This window comes from Myotis lucifugus, unplaced genomic scaffold (assembly GCF_000147115.1).
Source record: "Myotis lucifugus unplaced genomic scaffold, Myoluc2.0 scaffold_8, whole genome shotgun sequence".
Classification (NCBI taxonomy): Eukaryota; Metazoa; Chordata; class Mammalia; order Chiroptera; family Vespertilionidae; genus Myotis; species Myotis lucifugus.
Genome location: NW_005871056.1, coordinates 13,728,790 through 13,750,750, shown reverse-complemented (window position 1 = coordinate 13,750,750; position 21,961 = coordinate 13,728,790). Strand labels below are relative to the sequence as shown.

General features: G+C 41.9%; 1 protein-coding gene across 7 annotated transcripts in view; it reads right to left on the bottom strand.

Moving 5' to 3' along the window:
• Positions 1–3,423: 3,423 nt before the first annotated feature.
• The window catches only part of TAMM41 (TAM41 mitochondrial translocator assembly and maintenance homolog), a 49,724-nt gene continuing 31,186 nt past the window's right edge, over positions 3,424–21,961 (bottom strand). For 5 of the 7 annotated variants that reach the window (XM_023749657.1, XM_006083830.3, XM_023749656.1 and 2 more), the window contains 3 exons: positions 16,571–16,736; positions 14,932–14,994; positions 3,424–3,557 (listed from right to left, as the gene is read on the bottom strand). In XM_023749657.1, coding sequence (XP_023605425.1) covers positions 3,481–3,557; positions 14,932–14,994; positions 16,571–16,736 — 306 coding nt within the window. In that variant the 3' untranslated portion in view covers positions 3,424–3,480. Of the gene's footprint in view, positions 3,558–12,042; positions 12,142–14,931; positions 14,995–16,570; positions 16,737–21,961 lie in introns of all 7 variants that reach the window. The other 2 variants (XR_002828004.1, XM_023749655.1) reach the window with 2 other exon arrangements.

The window sequence follows — 21,961 nt, the reverse complement described above, 5'->3', positions numbered from 1 at the left end:
ACACCTCAATTTGGGTCGGTCAATATTTCAAGGGCTCTAAGGTCACATGTATCTAGTGGCCACCATATTGGGCAGCATAGATCAGTAAGATCTTTGGAGAGAATTGTTAAAGAAAAGTGTTAACATATTTGAACATTTGTCCTGTATTACAAGGGCTCTGAGGTTTCATAGCTGACAAAGGACTGGAAGGCCCTTTTGACATCAGCACCATCCAGATTTCCCTCCAGAAATGGAGCACAGTCCTCCTGCTGCCAGGACTGTTCAAGGCTCATGGCTCACAGCCGAGTCTTTCTGTGGGACTTGCCACTGGCCAAAGGAAGTCCCCTGGCTCAGGGTAGGCCCCACATCCAATAACCCATGTCCCTCCAGCTCTTGCCTCAATTAGGACCATTCTGCAGGGCCACCCCACTCCAGACTTCCCTGGAGGAACAGCTGAGGTCTCTACTGCAGCTGCATCCCAGCCCAGTTTCTCCCTCTGCCTGATCCTGCTGCCCTTGCTTTCTTGAGAGTACATTGAGAGTACACTCTGATTAACCTCCTTCAGGCAGATCCCTTTCTTAGAATCTGTTTCCCAGGGAACCTACCTTAGACTTTTGTCCCCAGTGTTACGTTGTCCTCAAGGGAAAGGACTGTATCAACAGACTGAGACTTCTGCCTGTCATACTTGCGTAAGGACACCTAAGTCTGTGGGCCTTTTGCCAGAGGATGGGCTACATATCTGCAGCAAAGGAGGGAAACACGTAATCACTGCAAATTCCCTCTTAAAAAAGTCCTCCCAGTTTTAGGAAACATAGTTGCTTCTCCAATTTCTATATAAGAATAGCAAAAAATTTGTCACTCAATATACAAATGAGATGATTGTCACTATGGGCCCATCATTTTGGCCCTGCTTCCCTCAGTCCAGCCTGCACCCTCTCGCAATCCAGGAACCCTTGGACATCCCTCTTGCAATCTGGGACTGCTGGCTCCTAACTGCTATCCTGCCTGCTTGCCTGATTGCCCCTAACTCTGCCTGCCTGCCTGACCGCCCCTAATGGCCTCTGCCTTGGCCCCCACTGTCATGGCTTCGTCCGGAAAAATGTCCGGAAGGTCGTTCGGCTGTCCGGTCTAATTAGCATATTACGCTTTTATTATTATAGAAGATATAAGAGCTTGCTTCAACTCTGCCCTCGCCACCATGTGAGGCTATGAGAAACAGCTCTCTGCAACCCAGTAGAGGGCTCTCACCAGAACCCAACTGTACTCGCACTCTAATCACAGACTTCCAGGCTCCAGAACTGTCAGGAATAAATTTCTGTTGTTTATAAGCCCGGTATGTGATATCCTGTTATAGCAGTCTGAACTAAGGGTAATGAGAAAGTCTTATTTTATCCTGTAAGTGGTGGGAAATCATTTTAGCTTCTTGAGGAAAAGACCGACACAAAGAAACATAAAGGCTTATACAAGAAAATAACAAAAATAATACAAAATAATGATAGTAGCGATAATCATTTACTGAATGGTAGTAGCAGTGCCCTAGTACATAGGACACTTAGCTCACAGGATCCTCACAACAACCAAAGAAATTTGTAATATTATCCCCATTCCACGGTGAAACTGCTCAGAGGCTAAATAACTTGCCCAGAGTCCCATAGCTAGTCAGTAGTGGAGCAGAGATTAAAGACGGTTTGGTCATACCCTAAGCCTGTGCTCCTTTCACTATATATGAGGCTTTTAATTCGGGTTCAAATGAGCTGAACCCAAAGGTAGAAAAAATAAGTACAAAAACATTGTTCAGATTTACAAAGGAACTGAAGGGTCTGCACTGGAGCACTGTGTCATGGAAACAGTGTGAGGCGAAGAGACAATTTGAAGAAAAGACAAAGGTTGGACTGAAGAATCCGAGGTGATGATCGAGGTGGACAAGATGGGTGCCTCCCAACAGCCTTCCCCGTTTCCAGCCAAGCATCCACTCCTTCCCTGAAGCCCGTGGGTTCGAGGGGTGCTGGTTCTATCCTTTGGCCAGTTACTGGCTTAGGGATGGGCAGGTAACCCAATTAGGGCCCAGGAAACCAGACAGAGGCTTTTCTAAGAGGCCTTCTTCAAGGAACCCTCTCTGTTGCCCAAATGCAAATGGAGAAGCATATAGTCCTTGAGGTTGTTGCAGCAGTCTCAGAATTAAGAGGGCAGCCAGCCTTGGTATGATGCCAACACGGCAAAGGGCAGAGAGAGGAGGAACGGAGCCCTGGATGATTCTATTAACCTGCTGGATTAAACCAACTCTGAAGCCCACCACACCTCTGATTTTTCAGTTCTGTGAGCTAATGAGTCCTCTGTTGTTCGAGGCACCCTGCAGTGGGTTTCCAGTCACCCAAACATTCCGAATTGTTACAGTAGGGAAGGCTTTGAAGGGGTCTGTCAAAGGCTCCTCCTCCAAGTCACTGCAATACCCCTTCATGGAGAACAGAGAAACGTAAAAAACCTAGGTCCAGGAAAACGCTGATGCCACACGTGTGAGCTCTCACTGGAAAGAACCAAGTAGGCAGAGAGCCAGTCTCCCCCCAACCTGTCACCCCCAGGGCTGTATGTCCACAAGTATACACACAATTTCCCAGGTCTCTGATGCTCACGTACCAAAAATGCAGACCAGAGCGAAAGCTCCTATGAAAGCAGAACCCCGGTGGTTTTGTATGTGAAGAGGATTCTTCTCTTCTCATGCTAAGTCCTCAAAGGTATCTGGTTCTCCCCTACATAGATATCTAACATACATTTACAAAATCAAGTACAGTAAGTGTTCACTTAACATCGCCAAAAGGTTCTTGGAAGCTGCTACTTCAAGCAAAACAAGGCATAACAAAACCAATTGTATCCTAAGCGAATTGATACACAAGAGTTAAGTTCCTACGGCATATTTCTGGGCATAAGAACATCACCGAACTTCTAAGTAAAGACCAAAACTCTTCTAATATTAAACACTGAAATAAATGTGAGCTATACGCACATTTAAGAAAGATGAAGAAACACAAGATAATTATTTTCCAACCTGCTATTCCAGTCCTGGGTGGCGAGTGGCAGGAGCCTATCCTGGCAGCTCTGGGTGCAAGGCTGGAACCCACCCTGGACAGGATGCCCTTCTAATGCACGCACTCTCACACACACACACACACATACACACACTCACACTCACACACACTCAGACAATTTAGACTTGCTGATGAACCCCACGTGCACATCTCTGGGATGTGGGAGAAAACCAGAGTATCCAGAGAAAACCCACACAAACATGGGGAGAATGTGCAAACTCTACACAGGAATTGATCCCCCCTCCCCCATCAACGTCATAACGAAAGGACATTAGAAAGAAATAATGTTATTTGAGGACTTGCTGTATTATGCAAACTAAGATATCTTAAAGTTCAAGCAATGAGTCAAAGTAACAAATACTGCTTTGTCAAAAAGGAACCCTTTATTAATCTATATACGTATAAAAAGCAAGCAAAATCAGAATGTTTTCCTCAGCCATCCTTTCCACATTTTATGTAGTTTTTGTGAACTATAAATCAATGATTTCTTCATGCCTAAAAGAGAAAAGAAGAGACAGTGAGAAAACTGAGGCTTACTGAGTGGATACTCATCTATAGGTTTTATGATATTCAGACCAGAGACTTGTCTTTAGAGTAGAGCAGCGCTGGGCTGACTGTGTCTAGGACAGTGGTTCTCAACCTTCCTAGCGACCCTTTAATACAGTTCCTCATGTTGTGGTGACCCCCAACCATAAAATTATTTTCGTTGCTACTTCATAACTGTAATTTTGTTACTGTTATGAATCATAATGTAAATATCTGATATGCAGGATGTATTTTCATTGTTACAAATTGAACATAATTAAAGCATAGTGATTAATCACAAAAACAATATGTAATTATATATGTGTTTTCCGATGGTCTTAGGCGACCCCTGTGAAAGGGTCATTCGACCCCCAAAGGGGTCGCGACCCACAGGTTGAGAACCGCTGGTCTAGGAGACCCTGGAAGCCAAGGGTTACTAATGTGATCAATGTGAGGGGAAAAGATTGTGATTTAGGATTAAAATGGTGGTATGATGTCAAAGGTACCTGAGTTTCTGGGGTAAGTGAAATCTTTTGAGATACAAGCATACTGACAGCCTTTGAATTTAGTAGTTCTTAAAAAGAAAGAAAAAGGAAGAACAAAAACAAGATCTGTACGTAAATGGGCATCCCTGGCCCCTTTCTAAATCCCAATGCCTACATCCAACCAACCCCACCTTGCTGCTTCTGTCACTGCGTGTGCCACTGATCTGCCCAGAGTGAATGTCGTTTCCATCACTTTCTGCTGCATAGAACTCAAATCCCTTTTCAGATTTCTTTTCTAGAAGTGCCTTCCTTGACTCTTCAGGCCAGTTCAGACATTGCTCCTCCTAGACCAGGGGTGGGGAACCTTTATTCTACCAAGGGCCATTTGGATATTTATAACATTATTCACAAGCCATACACAATTATCAACTTAAAAACTAGCTTGCTACATTTGGCCAAACCTTTAATTAACTCATCCCTAATGGCTTGATAGGGCCAGACCAAATGATTTTGTAGGCCTTTATACAGTCCATGGGCCAGATATTCCCCATTCCATTTCTAGACCCACACCACTTGCTGGTGTACAGCACAGCACTCACCCCACTGTACATTGCTTAGGGACAGGTTTATCAACCTCTCCCTCGGCCTAGACTGGGAGTTCCTTGAGGACAAAGACCTTGTCCTATTCATCCTTGTCTCCCCTTCACCTAGTATAGAATCCAGCACATAGTAGGTACTTGGTAAATGCTTTTGAAATGACAGAACAGATGCACCTCATTCAGATATCTGGTTTCCCAACACCCTCTATCTACTTAATCACAAGTACCAGATGAAACCCGAGAAGCTCTCTGCGGAGCTTATGGGAAAGAAGTAAAATGGGATAGAATAAGTGGGGTGTTATTTGTCTGTCAGATCTAATAGGATCCTATTTGCAGACAGCATTATGGGCTCAGCTTCCTTTGTGTTGAAAATGAGATCATTTAGTCCGTATTTCAGGGTGTGGCTCAAAGATCCAACTAGTCTTTCTCACCATGGGATACAAACTGTGGTCTGTGCGGCGAGTATGAAATGCCCACCCCTGGCAGTGCACTTTGTAAGCACTGCCGATGAGGTAACAGGATTAGTTCCAGAGACTCTGAACACTTGGGTACGTGTGATCTCTTGAAAATACCTGGCCATGTTACTGGTAAGCTGCTTAGTCCACAAGGACCTTGTAAGAGGCTAATGTAGATAGTGGCAGGTTACAAGGCAAAGTCCCTGAAAAATACTTCTAGAAACTCTGGCCTGGCTTGTCCACTGACTGACTACTTGCAAACTGACACAGCCTTGTCAAGAAACTCAGAGCTCCTTCCCTGGCCTCCACCCCTGTTAATTTCTCCCTGGAGCAACCACTCTGGTAAACCTCACCCACTTGAGCATTGAGACTGGAAAGCTATTACGTAAGGTGCTTTTTAAAATTCCAGCCAGAACCAATCAAGACACTAAACAGAACACAGGTAGTTGCATATGGTAAGGTTCAACACAGCAACCCCAGGGCACTGAGTCAGAGCTAGAGGAAGATGCATCGACTATGATAAGTCCCAGTTCAACTTCAAAAACTTACTCACACACTCCTTGGAGCTTAACATTTACGGTAAATACATAAAGTACATCAGAGACACCATGAAGCTGTTTTTTTTGTTTGTTTGTTTGTTTTTTTTTTTTTTGGCTACTAGTCCATTAAAGACTCCCTTAATTAAAAACAGTCTTTGCCTTCAATGGCTCTGAGAAAGACTGCAGCAGGGAACTGTGTTACAAAGAGACGGGAATAGCAGTCGAGAGACCTGAATTCTAGTCCTAGTTGGGCCACAAACTTACAGTGTAACTCCCCCTCTCTGGCCTTGACTTCCTCATCTGCACAACGATTGGCTTAGACTAGGTTAGAGGTGTCTAACAAGAGGCCCCTGGACAGACTTCATCTCCCTGTGAACTCTTTGAAACTGTCACCGTTTGCTGTATAGATACATGTGTACTTCTGTGCAGAGGGTCCAAAGTTTTAGCCAGATTTTTATAGAAAGTCAGGATTTGCAAAAGGGTAAGAACCAACAGATCAGAAGAAAGGGTCCTGAAGAAACCAAGATGGCGGCATAGGTAAACACCGGAGTTTGCTGCCTCGAACAACCACTTCAAAAATACAACTAAAAGACGGAACGGACATCACCCAGAACCACAGGAAGGCTGGCTGAGGAGGGACTCTTCAACTAGAAGGAAAAACAACAGCATTACGAGGCTTAGAGGAGGCGCAGTGTGGAAAATTTAAAGGTACGGTGGTGCGGCGGTGCGCGCGCAAAGCGGGCTGGTGGCTGAGGGCGCGGTTGTCGTTTTCAGTCGGGAGTGAGTCTCAGACTCTGGGCTCCAGATCCGGGCGAGTCTCTAGGGACCCAGACTCAAACGGGAGAAGCGGGACTGTCTGGCTACGGTCCCTCCGAGGTTTGCAGCGGTTGCGGGGACAGAGAGGCAGAGCCCCTGGAGACGGACTGAGAGCGGCCATAGCTGCTCCCTCCCCCCGCCCTGTTGAGCCCGCCCCGCCCAAACCCTGCGCAGAGCCATTTGCCGATTGCCTCAAGCAAAGGCTGGACTAGCGCCTCCCCAGAGGACTGAAGTTTTCCCACAGCTGATTCCTACAGCCAGTCGGCCTGGTGGTCAAATCCCTCTAGTGTTAACTACAACAATTAAGGCTTGGCTAGAACAAGACTGCGCACAAAGACCACAAGGGGGTGCACCAAGAAAGCATAAAAGATGCGGAGACAAAAAAACATGACAGAAATGGAGGATATGGAGCTAAGAATCGCAATTTTGAGGGCTTGCTATAAACTTGAGCAGAGCCTCACGAAAACTAATGAGACCCTCGATGCTACGATAAAGAAATTAGAAAGTAAGCATACACGGAATGAAATAAAGAATATTATACCCAATAGCAGACCAGAGGAGCACAAGAATCAAACCGAAGAAGCAAAAAACACCCAACTGGAAAAGCAAAATGAAAAAAGAATCCGAAAGTGTGAAGATAGTGTAAGGAGCCTCTGGGACAGCTACAAGCGTACCAACATCAGAATAATAGGAGTGCCAGAAGATGAGAGACAGCAAGATATTGAAAACCTATTTGAAGAAATAATGGCAGAGAACTTCCCCCACCTGGTGAAAGAAATGGACTTACAGGTCCAAGAAGCGCAGAGAACCCCAAACAAAAGGAATCCAAAGAGGACCACACCAAGACATATCATAATTAAAATGCCAAGAGCAAAAGACAAAGAGAGAATCTTAAAAGCAGCAAGAGAAAGAGACTCAATTACCTACAAGGGAATACCCATACGACTGTCAGCTGATTTCTCAACAGAAACTTTGCAGGCCAGAAGGGAGTGGCAAGAAATATTCAAAGTGCTGAATACCAAGAACCTACAACCAAGACTACTTTATCCAGCAAAGCTATCATTCAGAATTGAAGGTCAGATAAAGAGCTTCACAGATAAGGAAAAGCTAAAGGAGTTCATCACCACCAAACCAGTATTATACGAAATACTGAAAGGTATCCTTTAAGAAGAGGAAGAAGAAAAAGGTAAAGATACAAATTGTGAACAACAAACATGCATCTATCAACAAGTGAATCTAAGAATCAAGTGAATAAATAATCTGATGTACAGAATGAACTGGTGATTATAATGAATCAGGGACATAGAAAGGGAATGGACTGACTATTCTTGGGGGGGAAAGGGGAATGGGAGATTCGGGAAGAGACTGGACAAAAATCGTGCACCTATGGATGAGGACAGTGGGTGGGGAGTGAGGGCGGAGGGTGGGGCGGGAACTGGAAGGAGGGGAGTTATGGGGGGGGGGGAAGAGGAACAAATGTAATCTGAACAATAAAAATTTAATAATAAAAAATAAATAAATAAATAAAAAAAAAGAATAAAGGGTCCTTTCTGCCTCAATATTCTAATTGCAACAAAAGTGGAGGACTTAAATTTCATGAATGTAGAATAGGCCAAATTTCCTAAACAGGACACGAAAAGTTGCTAACCATAATGAATAAATTAAATAAATTTAAATAAATAAATTAAATAAATTTGATTAAGTAAAATTAAAGGCCCTGTCCAGGTAGCTCAGTTGGTTAGAGCATCATCCCAATACACTAAGGTTGCAGGTTTGATCCCTGGTCAGAGCACATACAGGAAGTAACCAGTGAATGCATAAATACGTGGAACAACAAATCGATGTTTCTCTCTAAAATAAAGTAAAAAGAAACAAAAATAATAACAAAAAATGAAAAGAAAAAGACACATAATATTAAGTTTTTTCCCAGGAAGTGCTACAATAGGAACTCTACTAGTGGGAGTGTAATTTGAACAACTGTTTGGTCGATACCACAATTAAACATTCACACACTTTATAATCTAGTAATTCTACCCCTAAGTTTGCACCTAACAGAAATGCATAAATATGTTCATCAAAAGATAGGCACAAAACCAGCAGCACTACTTGTAATAGCCCCAAACTGGACACAACTCAAGAAGCCATCAACAGTAGAGTGAAGAAATTGTATATATTCACACAATGATCTGGATACAATGAGAATAAATGAACTACTGCTAGTCCCCACACCATGATGAATCTCACTGATGTTATGAGGAGTAGAAGACACAAGAGAGTACATATTCATATATAAAGTTTGAAAATGGGCTAAACAGAAGCATGGCAATAGAAGTCAAGATAGTAGTTAAAGTTACTCTTGGAGAAGTAGTGGCTGTGACTGGCAAAGGGGGTTCCTAGGGCACTACGGTCATGAGTGTGTTCACTTTGTGAAAATTAATTTCTGATTTGTGCCCTTTTCTGAATATATTGAGATTTCCCATACTACCAGAAGATCTAGAATCTGTCATTTATTCAGTCACTATAACATACTGAATGAGTATTTACTCTGCACCTATATAAGGCACTGAGTTGTTGGGGATACTGGTATGAATAGCAGTTATGGTCTCTGTCCTCATAGAGTTTACAATCTATAGAATTCTACTTGGCCTCCATTAGCTTACTTTTAGTTTCTGCTTCCTTTCTTTAAAAAAGGATGGTGATTTAGGAATTCTGCATCTAGAAAGTGTCTTGAGGGAAGAGAGCCTTGTAGGAGAGAAATTTTACTCTAAGATCCATTACTACTGTCTTTGCTCCTTCTTCAATGTATAAAGAAAGATGCAACATTTCTTTAAATATACCTTCTGCAGACAGATTCTTATTTACCCAAAGCTAGCCATTATGAATTCTGATTAGTACCTAAAGTCAGGATTTTATTTTGGAAGGATACAGAAATCTATTTCAATATATGACTCCTAAGGTTTTTCTTCTATTGATTTCTTGTGTTACATGACCTATAGCAAAGTTACTACAAATGTAAGACTACAAACTGCCTATGTGACCGTGAACTGATGGGTCCAATGACAGACAAAATTCTCTAGGAAACAATGTGAGGCAGAGATATGAGTAGGTTGTCAGGGGTCTCTACCTTCCCATAACTCTATACTTCAGATCTTTAGGAGAGAAAATCAGTAAGCCCTCAACATTCTTCCAATTAATTTCCAACATAGTTAGATCTATCCACAAAGAATATCGCTCCTGAAGCAGAAAGTACAACTTATTTTTAAACTTTCAAGTTTAAATTACCAGAAAAAAGCACATTACCAGAAAAAATTTTTAACTATTATTTTGTGTTTTTCTTATTTAAATATGTAGGTACCAAAAAAAAAAATAGAAGAAATGTTTTAGTTATAAGAAATCAGAAGCAGAGAATAATGAATGATCCATTCTATTGTGTTCCAGGAAAAGGCTGGTTAGAATCAACTGAGGCATGCCAGAATCTTTTTAGGAACAAGACTAAACCTGTCTTGTTAATTCAGCTGAATCTTTTGAAGCTAGAGAAGTAAGTAGGTACCTGTCCCCAGAATGCATTCTGATTGACCAGAAAGTCAGGTGGAAAAAATAAAGCAAGGTTTCAAAAATTGAACTTCATTATCCCCGCCCAACCTTCCTCACCTCCTAAAATGGCTCCACAGCCCTAGTTGGTTTGGCTCAGTGGACAGAGCGTCGGTCTGTGGACTGAAGAGTCCTGGGTTCGATTCCGGTCAAGGGCACATGCCAAGGTTGCAGGCTTGAACCCCAGTGGGGGGCATGCAGGAGGCAGCCTATCAATAATACTCCCATGATCGATGTTTCTATCTGTCTCTCTCTCTCCCTCTCTCTGAAATCAATTTAAATAAATAAATAAATAAATAAAATGACACCACCATCTTACTGCTTCCCACACCCAAAACCTGGGAGTTACCTGTGACTCCTCTCTCTCCTTCCCATATCCCTCTAATCACCAAGACCTGGCGGCCTGCCTTCTAAGTATTGCTGGCATCTCATCTCTCTGCCTCTACTGCAATGACGTGAGTTCAGGCTGCCACGATTCCTCACCTGGCTGGCTGCAACCATATCTAACCAGTTTCCCAAGCAATAGCTTTATCTCCCTTCAATCTGTTCTCAGTTCTCTAATGGCCTTTCTACAGTCCCTCTGCCCTCAAAAGAAACTCTGAATTCCCTTTCATGGCTTTTAAGGGCTTCCCTTGTCTGGCTCCTGCTTACTTCTCAGTCTAATCACTAAAGCCCACACCCCCTCCCCATTTCTCTTCCAGTTCCCACACCAGAACACTCAGACAGTTCCACTTCTCTCCAAACAGATTAGAAACATAAAAGACTGTTACTTCTCAGAATATGACAGTTTGCTTAGCTGGTCTTCTGTTACTAGTACCAGATGTGATGTCATCTGCTGCTACTATGAAAGGAGTAGGCAAGAATGAGGAGGCTGAACAGGCTTTTGCTACTCCTGTGCTGGCTGGCTCCAGCTGCTGATCTGCCAGGGTTGCAGGCTTAATCCCAGGTAGGGGGCATGCAGGAGGCAGCCGAATGATATTTCTCTCTCACACAGATGTTTCTCTCTCTCTCAATCAATTAAAAATATTTTTTAAAAGTATGATAAAAAAAAGATATCTGCTTTTGAACCTTCCTTTTTTATCCCCATATGAGCAGGATGATGCAAAGAAGCAGAGTGATAATGGCAACAAAGGAATAAAATCTCAACCAAATACATTGGGGTTTTTCTCATCCTGCAGATCATACATCAGCTGTCTGAAAACTGAATAGAGATAGAATTTTAGAGACTTAGGGGAAACAGCCCTAGCAAAAGCAAGGCAGAACAACAGCTATGACTGCAACAAGAGGACTTCTAAAGAACCAAGTGCAGGAGGGAGTTTCTGAGCTTGCTGTGAAGTTAGAGGGAAAAGAAACAGGCAGATGAGCCACTCAGTTCCTTTACTTCAGCTCGAGGCCTGGTCAAGGGACTAATGCCATTTGAATATGACAGTGAAAAGAGCCATGTTCTAAAGAGAGGTCAGGAAACGTTTAGGTAATGATACCAAAAGAAAAAACAAAACAAAACTAGGCACAGTACTAGATGTTTTTCTTTTTTTAATATACTTTTATTGATTTCAGAGAGGAAGGAAGAGGGAGAGAGAGATAGAAACATCGATGAAAGAGAATCATTGGCTGCCTCCTGCACGCCCCCCACTGGGGATCGAGCCTGCCACCCAGGCATGTGCCCTTGATCAGAATCGAACCTGGGACCCTTCAGTCCGAAGGCCGACGCTCCAAACCGGCTAGGGCAGTACTAGATGTTTTTACATATTTAAGATACAATTTTTATAACCTCGTAAGGCAGGTAAAATTATCCTCATGAAATTAAAACTCAGAAAAATTAGGTAACTTGCCTCAGTCACAGTAGTTAGGCTGGAATTTGAACCCTAGTCTCTGGGGCTCACAAACCCCTGCTCGTGGCCTGGATGGCCTTCCTCAGCCCATAACCATCATACATTAGACAAGCCAGATCGTAAGGTAAATAAACCTACAGACTCTGAATGGATGCTCATCACTTTCCACAATTTCTGCAACCTCAGTGCAGGTTACAGACATTCTGATACTCTGACTTCGTCAATCCTATGACGTATCTTTAGAAGGAAAAGGGAAACAAGCATTAAGCACAGGGGAACCTGCAATGGGGGCTCACTCCGCGACCACAAGGAAATCTGGGCTGTGTTGTGAGGTGTTACCCACTGCCCTCTGCTGGGCACTGGAAAGAACGAGTGGGAAGAGGACCAAAGAGTCATTTCAGTCTGAAATACCATGATTCATTTTAAAAAACCTTTTCTTAGAGAAAAATTCAAACTTACAAAAGAATAGTACACTATGACTCCATGTATCTCCATCCAGCTTCAAAAATGTATCAAGTCATGACCAATCCTGTGTCATCTACTGTTTACCCACTTCCCTCCACTGTTTTATTTTGAAGCAAATCTCAGACATCCTGTCTTTTCATCTAAATATTTTAGTATGTATTTCTACAAGAAAAGGAATTTTTTAAAACCCCATCATATACAACAGATAATAAATAATAAAGTAATTCCTTATAGCTTAGGAAGCCTCCCTAAAAAAGGAAAAATAAACAAAAACCCCTCAAAACATTCAGCCTCACCCAATAAGGATTATAGAAAGGGAGCAGCAATCATGCAAAACACAGAACCACCCAAACAAACAAAAGCACCTCATATTCAGCCTTGCCAGGATAAACACAGCAGAAACACAGATTAAATAAAAGTAACTGAATTGAAAATGCGTTATGTACCCCTGAGTGGTAGAAACATCGTCCGCTGAGTAGATCTGGCACACACACTCTTTCCTGACTCTTTCCAAAGATTCAGGAGGACCACACGGTGTCCCTGGGGCCAAGCACTCAGCTGTGTAACCAGGAGGCTGGGGTGAGATGCTAAGATGTGAGACCACACCAGCTCCCTGGCAATCTCAACCCAGGGATCGGAATCAGGCTGAAAGACCACTCCCGTCTTTGTGTTACCTCTGAGCCATTTATGCCCTGGTACTACTGCAAATTTCTATTTACATGCCTGTCTCTCTTTCTAGACTATGAACTTCTTGAAGGTACGATAGTGTTTTGTGTTCACTTTTTTTTTTTAATCCTCACCAGAGGATATTTTTCCCATTGATTTTCAGAGAGAGTGGAAAGGGGTGGGGGGGGGGGGGAGAGAGAAACATTGATGTAAAGAGAAACATCGACTGGTTGCCTCCCACACACATCCCAAATGGGGCCCGGGATCGAACCTGAGACCGGTCAGGTCGAGGCCCTAACCACTGAGCACACAGATCAGGGCCCATCTTCACTTTGCATGTGTGGCTAACACATGAGAGACATTCAGTGGATGGTTATATAAGAAAGAATGAACTAGAAAAGTCCATCTTTTGACATTACCAAGCACTGGAAAAAATGGGGAAAAACAAGAACTCTCATATTTTACTAGTGGGATTGATATAACTACTTGGGAGGGCAATTTGGTTATATCCAAAGAGGTTCAAATGCTTAAGCCCATAAATCAAGAACAGGATGTTTTAAAATTAAAAAAAAAAAGGAAGATTCAGATGGGGAGAAAAAGAAAAGAAAAAGAGCTCCTAGAAATTAGAAATGCAACAGCAGAAATAAAAAAACTCAACAGAAGGTTTGGAAGCTGAAGCTGAGAATATCTCCTAGAAAACAAGACAAAAGGACAGAGACCAAACATAGGAGAAAAAAGAAAGAAAACCAAAGAACTAGACTAGGAGGTCCAATATTTGAATAAAAGGAGTTCCAGAAAGAGAAGAGAGAAAACAGATGGGAAGAAAGTAAAAAAGAATAAATGAAAAATTTCTTATATTGAGTGAACAAACTGAAAAATGAGTATCGTAACAGATAAAGACAGACTCACGTCAAAGCATATCAGAGCCCTGCAGGAAAATGAAGACCTAACAGGCCTCCAAAAGAACATACACAAAGGATTGATAACCCGAATGGCTTTGGACTTCGACAGCAATCTTAGAAGTGAGAAGATAGTTGGAGCAATGGTATCAAAATTCTAAAGAAAAATTATTTCCAATCTATCCCCAGGCTAAGTCTCAATTTATGTGGGAGAGTAGACTAGAGATACATTTAGACATACGTGGTCTCCAAATGTGCCTCCCATGCACCCTTTCTCGGAAAATTCCTGCATGGTGTGCTTCACCAAAAGGGGAGTGTGCACCATGAAGAGAAAAGACTGAGATACAGGAAAGATGGTGTTCCTCACACGAAACAGATAAAGACAATCTCTGTGGGCAAAGGAATTTGTGCAGGGAAGGAAAAGTGTTTTATGTGGCTCACCTAGGAGTCTCACTAACACAGTCAGGCAGTGTCAACTCTGAACACTGACTTTACCAATATATCTGTATTAGAGGGATGGGAGGGAGGGGTGAGTGTGTGTGGTGAGGTTGGGTAGAGAGTTGAATTCTAATCTACCTTAGTGAGAAGCCAAAAGCAGTAATATAAGGTTATTCTTTAGTGAACAGGCAGTGAAAACAAAAATACCCCACTAAGAGACTTGAAAGTGGTTGTCTCTGGAGAGGGGAAGTGGGAGAGAAGAGCAAGGCACTGCTGTTTCTGCAATGATATGCATGTGTAACTTTCCTAAACAAAAACATGAGGGGAAAACCTGCACACGGGAGTTATTCAGAAACCTTAGAGGGGCAGGAAAGCCTTCCAACAGTACCTCATATGGTTTGACTTTTTTAGGCGAACAGATTACAGTGCTGTCTGCCTGTCTGTACATTATTGCAATGTCCTAGTTTATGACCATTAGAATGCCACCATTTCACAAGTACCTTCAGGACACAGACAACGCTTTACATTTTAACCAGGGGCGGATTTTCTAAGTTCTTACCAGCAGTGAAAATGCCTTTGGTGCTCTGTCTCAGACTCGAAGGTCTCACAATTGCCAAAAGCCCTGTGAGAAAAAAATCCAGCAAGGATGCCAAAAAAGCCAGATGTTAGTCATCTCAACACTTTTAAAAAACTGAAACTAAATATTCTTTCAGTTAGTCAATAAAACAGGCTCATCTATCTGTTCTGGTGTCACAGAATGACAGTGAAAAGGGTGTCAGGATTGAGGGCCAGGAGACTGGAGTTGCCAGCATGTCCCCACCCACCTATATGAGCAGAGGCAAATGACTGACCCCTCTGGGCCTGGGCCTACTCACCTTAAACAGGGTGGGTTAGGTGACCTTCGAAGGTCATTTTATGACTTTAAACCTACTTAAGGCTGATTAAAAAAACCCACCCCAAAAAAACAAAAACAAAAAAACCACAAATGTTTCTGCCCAGGAATAAAACTTCCATTCTGAAAACACACACAGGACTCCTCAGTGAGGATCAATAGTATAGTCCCCATGCGCTATGAAAGGCAGCAGGGATCACACCGTGACCAGATTCATGTTAAAATAAAAAACAGCAAAGGACATGCCTCTATATTTATCTTCAGAACAGATACCTGGTGACCTAAACAGATGCTCTGACAACCTGGGGCAGGTCCCTGAGAGAGTGTGCGTGGAGCCCGCCTATTGCAGGTAATGTTCAATACTGTCACTGTGATTATTGAGCACAGTGGCTTGCACCTTAGAGGGTTAAGTACTTAGTCAATGAAACAGGAGAATGCACTCATCTGAGGGAGTCATTTTCTTTCTTTTTTTAAAATATATTTTTATTGATTTCAGAGAGGAAGGGAGGGAGAGAAAGAGACAGAAACATCAATAATGAGAGGGAATCATTAATCTGCTGCCTCCTGCACACCCCACACTGGGGACTGAGCCCACAACCTGGCCACGTGCCCTGACCAGGAATTGAACCATGACCTCCTGGTTCATAGGTTGGCACTCAATCACTGAGCCACACTGGCTGGGCAGGGAGGGAGTCATTTTCAATTTCAAAATTATTTCTTTACTGACTGACCTCATAAAATACTTTTAATACCTCAAAGGGAAGTGGGTCTCTGAAGACAAGGTTCAGACTTTTTGGTAAATATCAGGGAAGCCCTGGGGATAATGCCCAGAACATAGGCTATGTCAGAGGTACCTGCTGGACACACTACGAGACACACTGAATGGGAACTAGTTGATGAAAGCTGTGTTTTTAAAGTCATCTGATAAAAGCTGTGTTCTTGGTGTTATTAAAGCAATAAAAATGTCACCAGTCTCCTGCCTTCTCAGACCACCAGGAAGAACACAGACTTGTCTTTAAAATAACTGCTAAAATTTATGCTCTTGGGACCAAAAGAAACATTGTTTTCCCCTTTAGACAGTGATTTAGGACCCAGGAATTGGAACATAGAAATACTTTTATATCTACTTCAAACAAATGAAAATTTAAATTTGGAAACCCACAGGCTGTTAGTGCTTTCTTCTTCCTAGAAGCAATCTATCTCTTGATCTCACCAGTAAGAAAGAATAAAGAATACATCACACAGTCACAAAGCTTGCTTCTACCTATGGCCAGCACTTCCTCAAAAGTCAAATTCATAAACATACCTAGATGCACGATGTCTCCACAGTCAGGGTCATTAGCAAGTTGAAAAAGAGTTTCTTCCACATCTCTGTTTTTTCCAGGAGGATCCATAATATTATGTATTTCTTGCTGTAAGGTTTTGGGCAATGCCAACAGCTGAGTGAACTGTCCTTCTGGGCTTTTATCTATCTAAGGAATAATAAAAAAAAAGATGATGTCAATGGAAAGTTCTTTGAATTCTATAAATATTCAAAGGTCCATGGTTTCTCTTTATTTTATTTTTTTAATCCTCACCTGAGGATATGTTTAGAAGGAGGAAGGGAGAGACAGAAACATGGATATGAGACAGAACATCGATCGGCTGCCTACCATACATGCCCCAACCAGGGATCGAACCCGCAACATAGGTGTATGTGCTCTGACCAGGAATCAAACCCACAACCTTTTGGTGCCTGGGACAACACTCTAGCTGACTGAGACACCGGCCAGGGTCCCATGACTTCTCTTTAAAGTCACACAAACATATATGAACCCATTGCCGAAACTAAATGCCTAAGTGTTCAGGATTCTAAGTTCCTTCATAAAAGCCAATCCTTTACCTATAATGTTCCATTTTTACAGAGATAAGAAGAAATGCCTCTTTCAAGGACTGATTTCTGATTCTCAGTTTAAAGTTTCTATTTGTCTTAAATCCAATACTTAAAGGAAGTAAGGCTGCAGCTAACAGTCATTAAGACCCCAGCAAATCCAGGCACTCAAATTACTTCTCCCATTTATTTTTTAATTCATATTTTTATTGGTTTTAGAGAGGGATATATATATATATATATATGGTGGGAGGGAATCAATGATTGGCTGCCTCCGGCATGCCACCCCCTGAGGATCGAGCTTGCAACCCAGGCATATACCCTTCACTGGAATCAAACCTGGGACCCTTCAGTCCACAGGCCAACACCCTATCCACTGAGCTAAACCAGCTAAGGGCCACTTCTTCCAATTTAAACACAAGGACACAAGAGTAACATAGCTAGGATCATAGAGCCAATAAGAGAGAGTAGGATTTAAATCTATGTCTCCTGCCTTTAGAGTCTCTTACATACCATGAGACTCTATCTCTCTCTCTCCCTTCCTCTCTGAAATCATGATGTATTTCATAAACTACAGGAATAAAGTGATGATAAAAACTAATGATGCTCACTTTTAATACCCTGACACATAGTAGGTACTAACAAAAAAAATTGGTTGAATAAAAGAATGAACAACTGCATCAATAAATCTTAGTTGTCATTATTTCTTAAATAGGAGTAAGTTACAACAGTGGTTTCTGTTCTCAGCATATTCTAAAATACATCAAATTGAAAGATAAATACAGAAATAAAACATATAACTATACATCAGACTTAACTTAGAAATCTTTGAATCAAAAGTTAGCCCGGCGTGGCTCAGTGGTTGAGTATTGATCTATGAACCAGGAGGTCACGGCTCCTTCCTGGTCAGGGCACATGCCTGGGTTGTGGGCTCAGTCACCAGTGTGGGGTGTGCATGAGGCAGCAGATCAATGATTCTCTCTGATCGTTGATGTTTCTATCTCTCTCTCTCTCCCTTCCTCTCTGAAATCAATAAAAGCAAACAAAAAAGCCACAGAGCTGAGGCCACACCTAGCTTCCCTAATGCCTAGTTTAATATACTTTACTTCATGAAACTAATTTTTTACAAAATTGTGTAAACAATGCCTGCCAAGCTGAGAACCAGTAACACTGCCCTCAAGAACACATCACATTATTTTCTAAGTAAGAATTTTTCTTGTATTCTTTTAAACAAATGTTTAGGTTTTAACTTTAAGACAACAGTAAAAAACCAATTAGACAAATGAATGTACTACATTTTAGATTCAGGTTTTCCAGATACAACCAACTTTCTTAATTAGAATTCACTCATTTTACCACATTTTTATTCAATAAATATTTATTGAGTACATGCCAATGTCTTGATTTTCTAGTTTTATCTATAAAATCTATGCAAAGAAAAAAAATGCTATTATTTAGTGGCTCCAATACAGGTATAGTTTTTTTTTTAACCTAAATATTTCATATTTATCAATAAGATGGTTCTAAATTCACAGAATTCAGCCTCTACTTAGCTTTGGCTAGAGAATGACCAAACAAAAGGATATTTCTGAAAAATATGCTAGAAATGACATTTATGGACTCATATTTTAGAACCAAGTATTGAGATTAGTGAAAAGGACAATATATTTCTATAAGGTTTTAGCTATGAAACTTTCAAACATTTCAGAGTTGCCAAAATGGTTTGAGTTCTATGAGGAATTAGAAAATAGCACTTGTACCCTGGATGATGTTGCTCAGTGGTTAGAGCATTGGCCCTTGTACTGAAGGGTCATGGGTTTGATTCCCATCAAGGGCACGTACCTAGGTTGCAGGTTCCATCCCTGCCTAAGTTGGGGTGCATACAGGATGTATCTCTCTCAATCGAAGCTTCTCTCTCTCCCCCCCCAGTCCCCTTCAACTCTCTTTAAAAATCAATGGAAAAAATATCCTTGGTTGAGGATTAACAAACAAGCAAGCAAGCAAACAAACAAATAAAATAGCATTTGCCACTGCTTTTTCTCTCAGAAAAGAATGCACTGGAATTTTTGCCTGGAAACATGTGTTTAAAGACAAAATATTAGATGACATGTCCAAATAAATTGTTAAATTCTGATTATCCTTATTCTTTAATTCTTCCTGTTTTACTAACATGAAAGAGAAAGCATTCAGTTAAAGGATGAGAGTCAAATTGCATTTTAAAAGCAGATATGGGAAAAGTCCACATATTGTATTTATATGAAGTATCTAGAACAGGCAAATTCACAGAGGCAGAAAGTAGATCAGTGTTGCCTGGGGGGAGGAGAAGCTAGGCACTGCTAATGAGTATAAAATGTCTTTTTCGAGTGATGGGAATGTTCTAAAATTAGATTGTGATGATAGCTACACAACTCTGTGAATATACTAAAAGCACTGAATTTTATGGTATGTGTATTATATCTCAATAAAGCAGATTTTTTTTTTCTGAAAAGAAAAAATTATTTTAAATATTCACATCTTAATTTTTCTAAATGTCAGAGTTCTCTGTCAGACTTGAAAACACTTTAAAACAAGTTCTTGGCAACCTCCAAATTATTCTTGGTGGCCTTGCTGTCCCTCTGGCCATAATTTTGGGGCCAGAAGAAGCAGATATTTTTTAAAAGAGATATGGTTATATCATGGTGGATGCTGTGTTGCATCACCCAGATCCTGGCTTCAGGGCCAAAGTACTCATTCCATTGGCAGCTGGCACTTTCTCAGAGCCCCTCCTAGTTCTGTCCTGTGCGCTGCCTGTATCCAATGACTGGAAAATGCAGGAGTACAAAGGCTCATTAGACTTTTTAATGCAACACTAGAAACTAGAAGAGATGAAGCTATGATTTAAAAATTGTGAGGGAAAATTATTTCCAACCTAAATTTTGATATTTAGTCCAAAATGTCAATCACTGCAATGGTAAAATTTTCAGATGAACATGGCCAAAAATTTACTTCCCTTCAACCTATGTTAGGAAGGTATACTTCGTCAAAATTAAAGTGTACTATGAAAGAAGAAGATAAAAGATCCCCAAAATAAAAAAACTAGCAAAGGAGAAAGGCAAAAAATTTCTCAGGGTGGTAATAAAAAGAAGTCCAGGAGAAGAGTTAGTGCGCAGTAAAGCCTCAGAAAGGAGGGGGGTGGTGGGGGGTGGGATACAGAACTTCATGAAAATGTCCTCAAGAAAAAACAAGAATCAGAGAAAATTCCTGATGAGTTTATCTTGTAACGGGAGAAGTTTACAGAATTGTACGAGTATGACGATGAACTAGTGATAGGTATAAAGAAAACACAGCAAGTGAGAAAAAATGAGACAATTATTGCCTGGCCAATATGGCTTAGTGCTTGAGCCTTGACCCATGAACCAGGATGTCACGGTAAGATTCCTGACCAGGGCACAGTGCCGGGCTGGGGGCTCAATCCCCAGTAGGGGTCGTGCAAGAGGCAGCTGATCAATGATTCTCTCTCATCATTGATATTTCTCTCTCTCTCCCTCTCCCTTCTTCTCTCTGAAATAAATAAAAACATATAAAAATATTTAAAGAAAATGAGACAATTATTAATTCCAAGAAAAACGAAGTTGTACATGAAAGGAAACTTCATAGTAGTATATCTCAGCAGTAAGTTGTCACAATAAAATAAATACTGAATATTAACCTAACCAAAAATCATAAAATAGCTCTATGTGGAGCACAAGGGAGAAATGTGGGAAAGAAAGTGTGTGCGTGTGTGTGTGTTGATGACGGTGGCAACAGCAAAACACCTTATCTTTCACAGATGATGACAAAAATAAAGTATAAAATTTTTTAAATCAAGAAAAGACGGTCAAAGCATTATTTAGAAATACAGAGGTAAACATCAGAAGAATCAGCTAATGAGATGAAAGGACCTGCCTCCAGAAGTGGCAATGAGATGTAGGAAGATGTATAGCAGGGAACTCCAACTTTTCGTTATTAATATTAAGGTACCATGTACATGCCTCAGTTTGAGAAAAGTTAAAGTTAAAAACAAAAAAAACCTCAATCTGAAGCAAACATGGCAAATTCTGCTCAGTGGAGTGGTGGGTATTCTGGGCATTTCATGAAACTCTCTATTGTTTCCTTGCGTTTAAAATAATCCTTTTTTTAAAAAAATCAAATTCCCCTTCTGTTATAAAAAATTCCACTAATATTTTATCCAACACTAGAGGCCTGGTGCACAAAATTCATGCATGGGTAGGGTCCCTAGGCCTGGCCAGCGATCAGGGCAGATCGGGGCCTTTGAGCTGGCAGCCAGGGCCTCCCTTCCTGGGCTGTCAGCTGGGGCCTTCCTTCATCCCACACCGCCCCTTGGTGGTCAGTGCACGTCATAGCAAGCAATTGAACTCCTGGTCTCCCGGTTGAACTCCTGAGGGAACAACTTGCATATTAGGCTTTTATATATATAGACTAGAGGCCCGGTGCACAAAAATTTGTGCACTCGGGGGGGGGTGGGGTAGGGTCCCTCAGCCTGTCCTCTTGCAGTCTGGGACCCCTCAGAGATAATGACCTGCTGGCTTAGGCCTGCTCCCGGGTGGCAGAGGGCAGGCCCAATCCCTAGGTGCAGCCCCTGGTCGGGCTCAGAGCAGGGCCGATTGGGGAGTTGGGGCGCTGCCCCCTGTCATGCACAGAGCAGGGCGGATCGGGAGGTTGCGATGCCACCCTCAGTCACGCTCAGGGTAGGGCCGATTGGGGGGTTGGGGCACCGCCCCCTGTCACACTCAAGGCAGGGTCGATAGGGAAGTTGTGGTGTCACCCCCTGTCACGCACAGAGCAGGG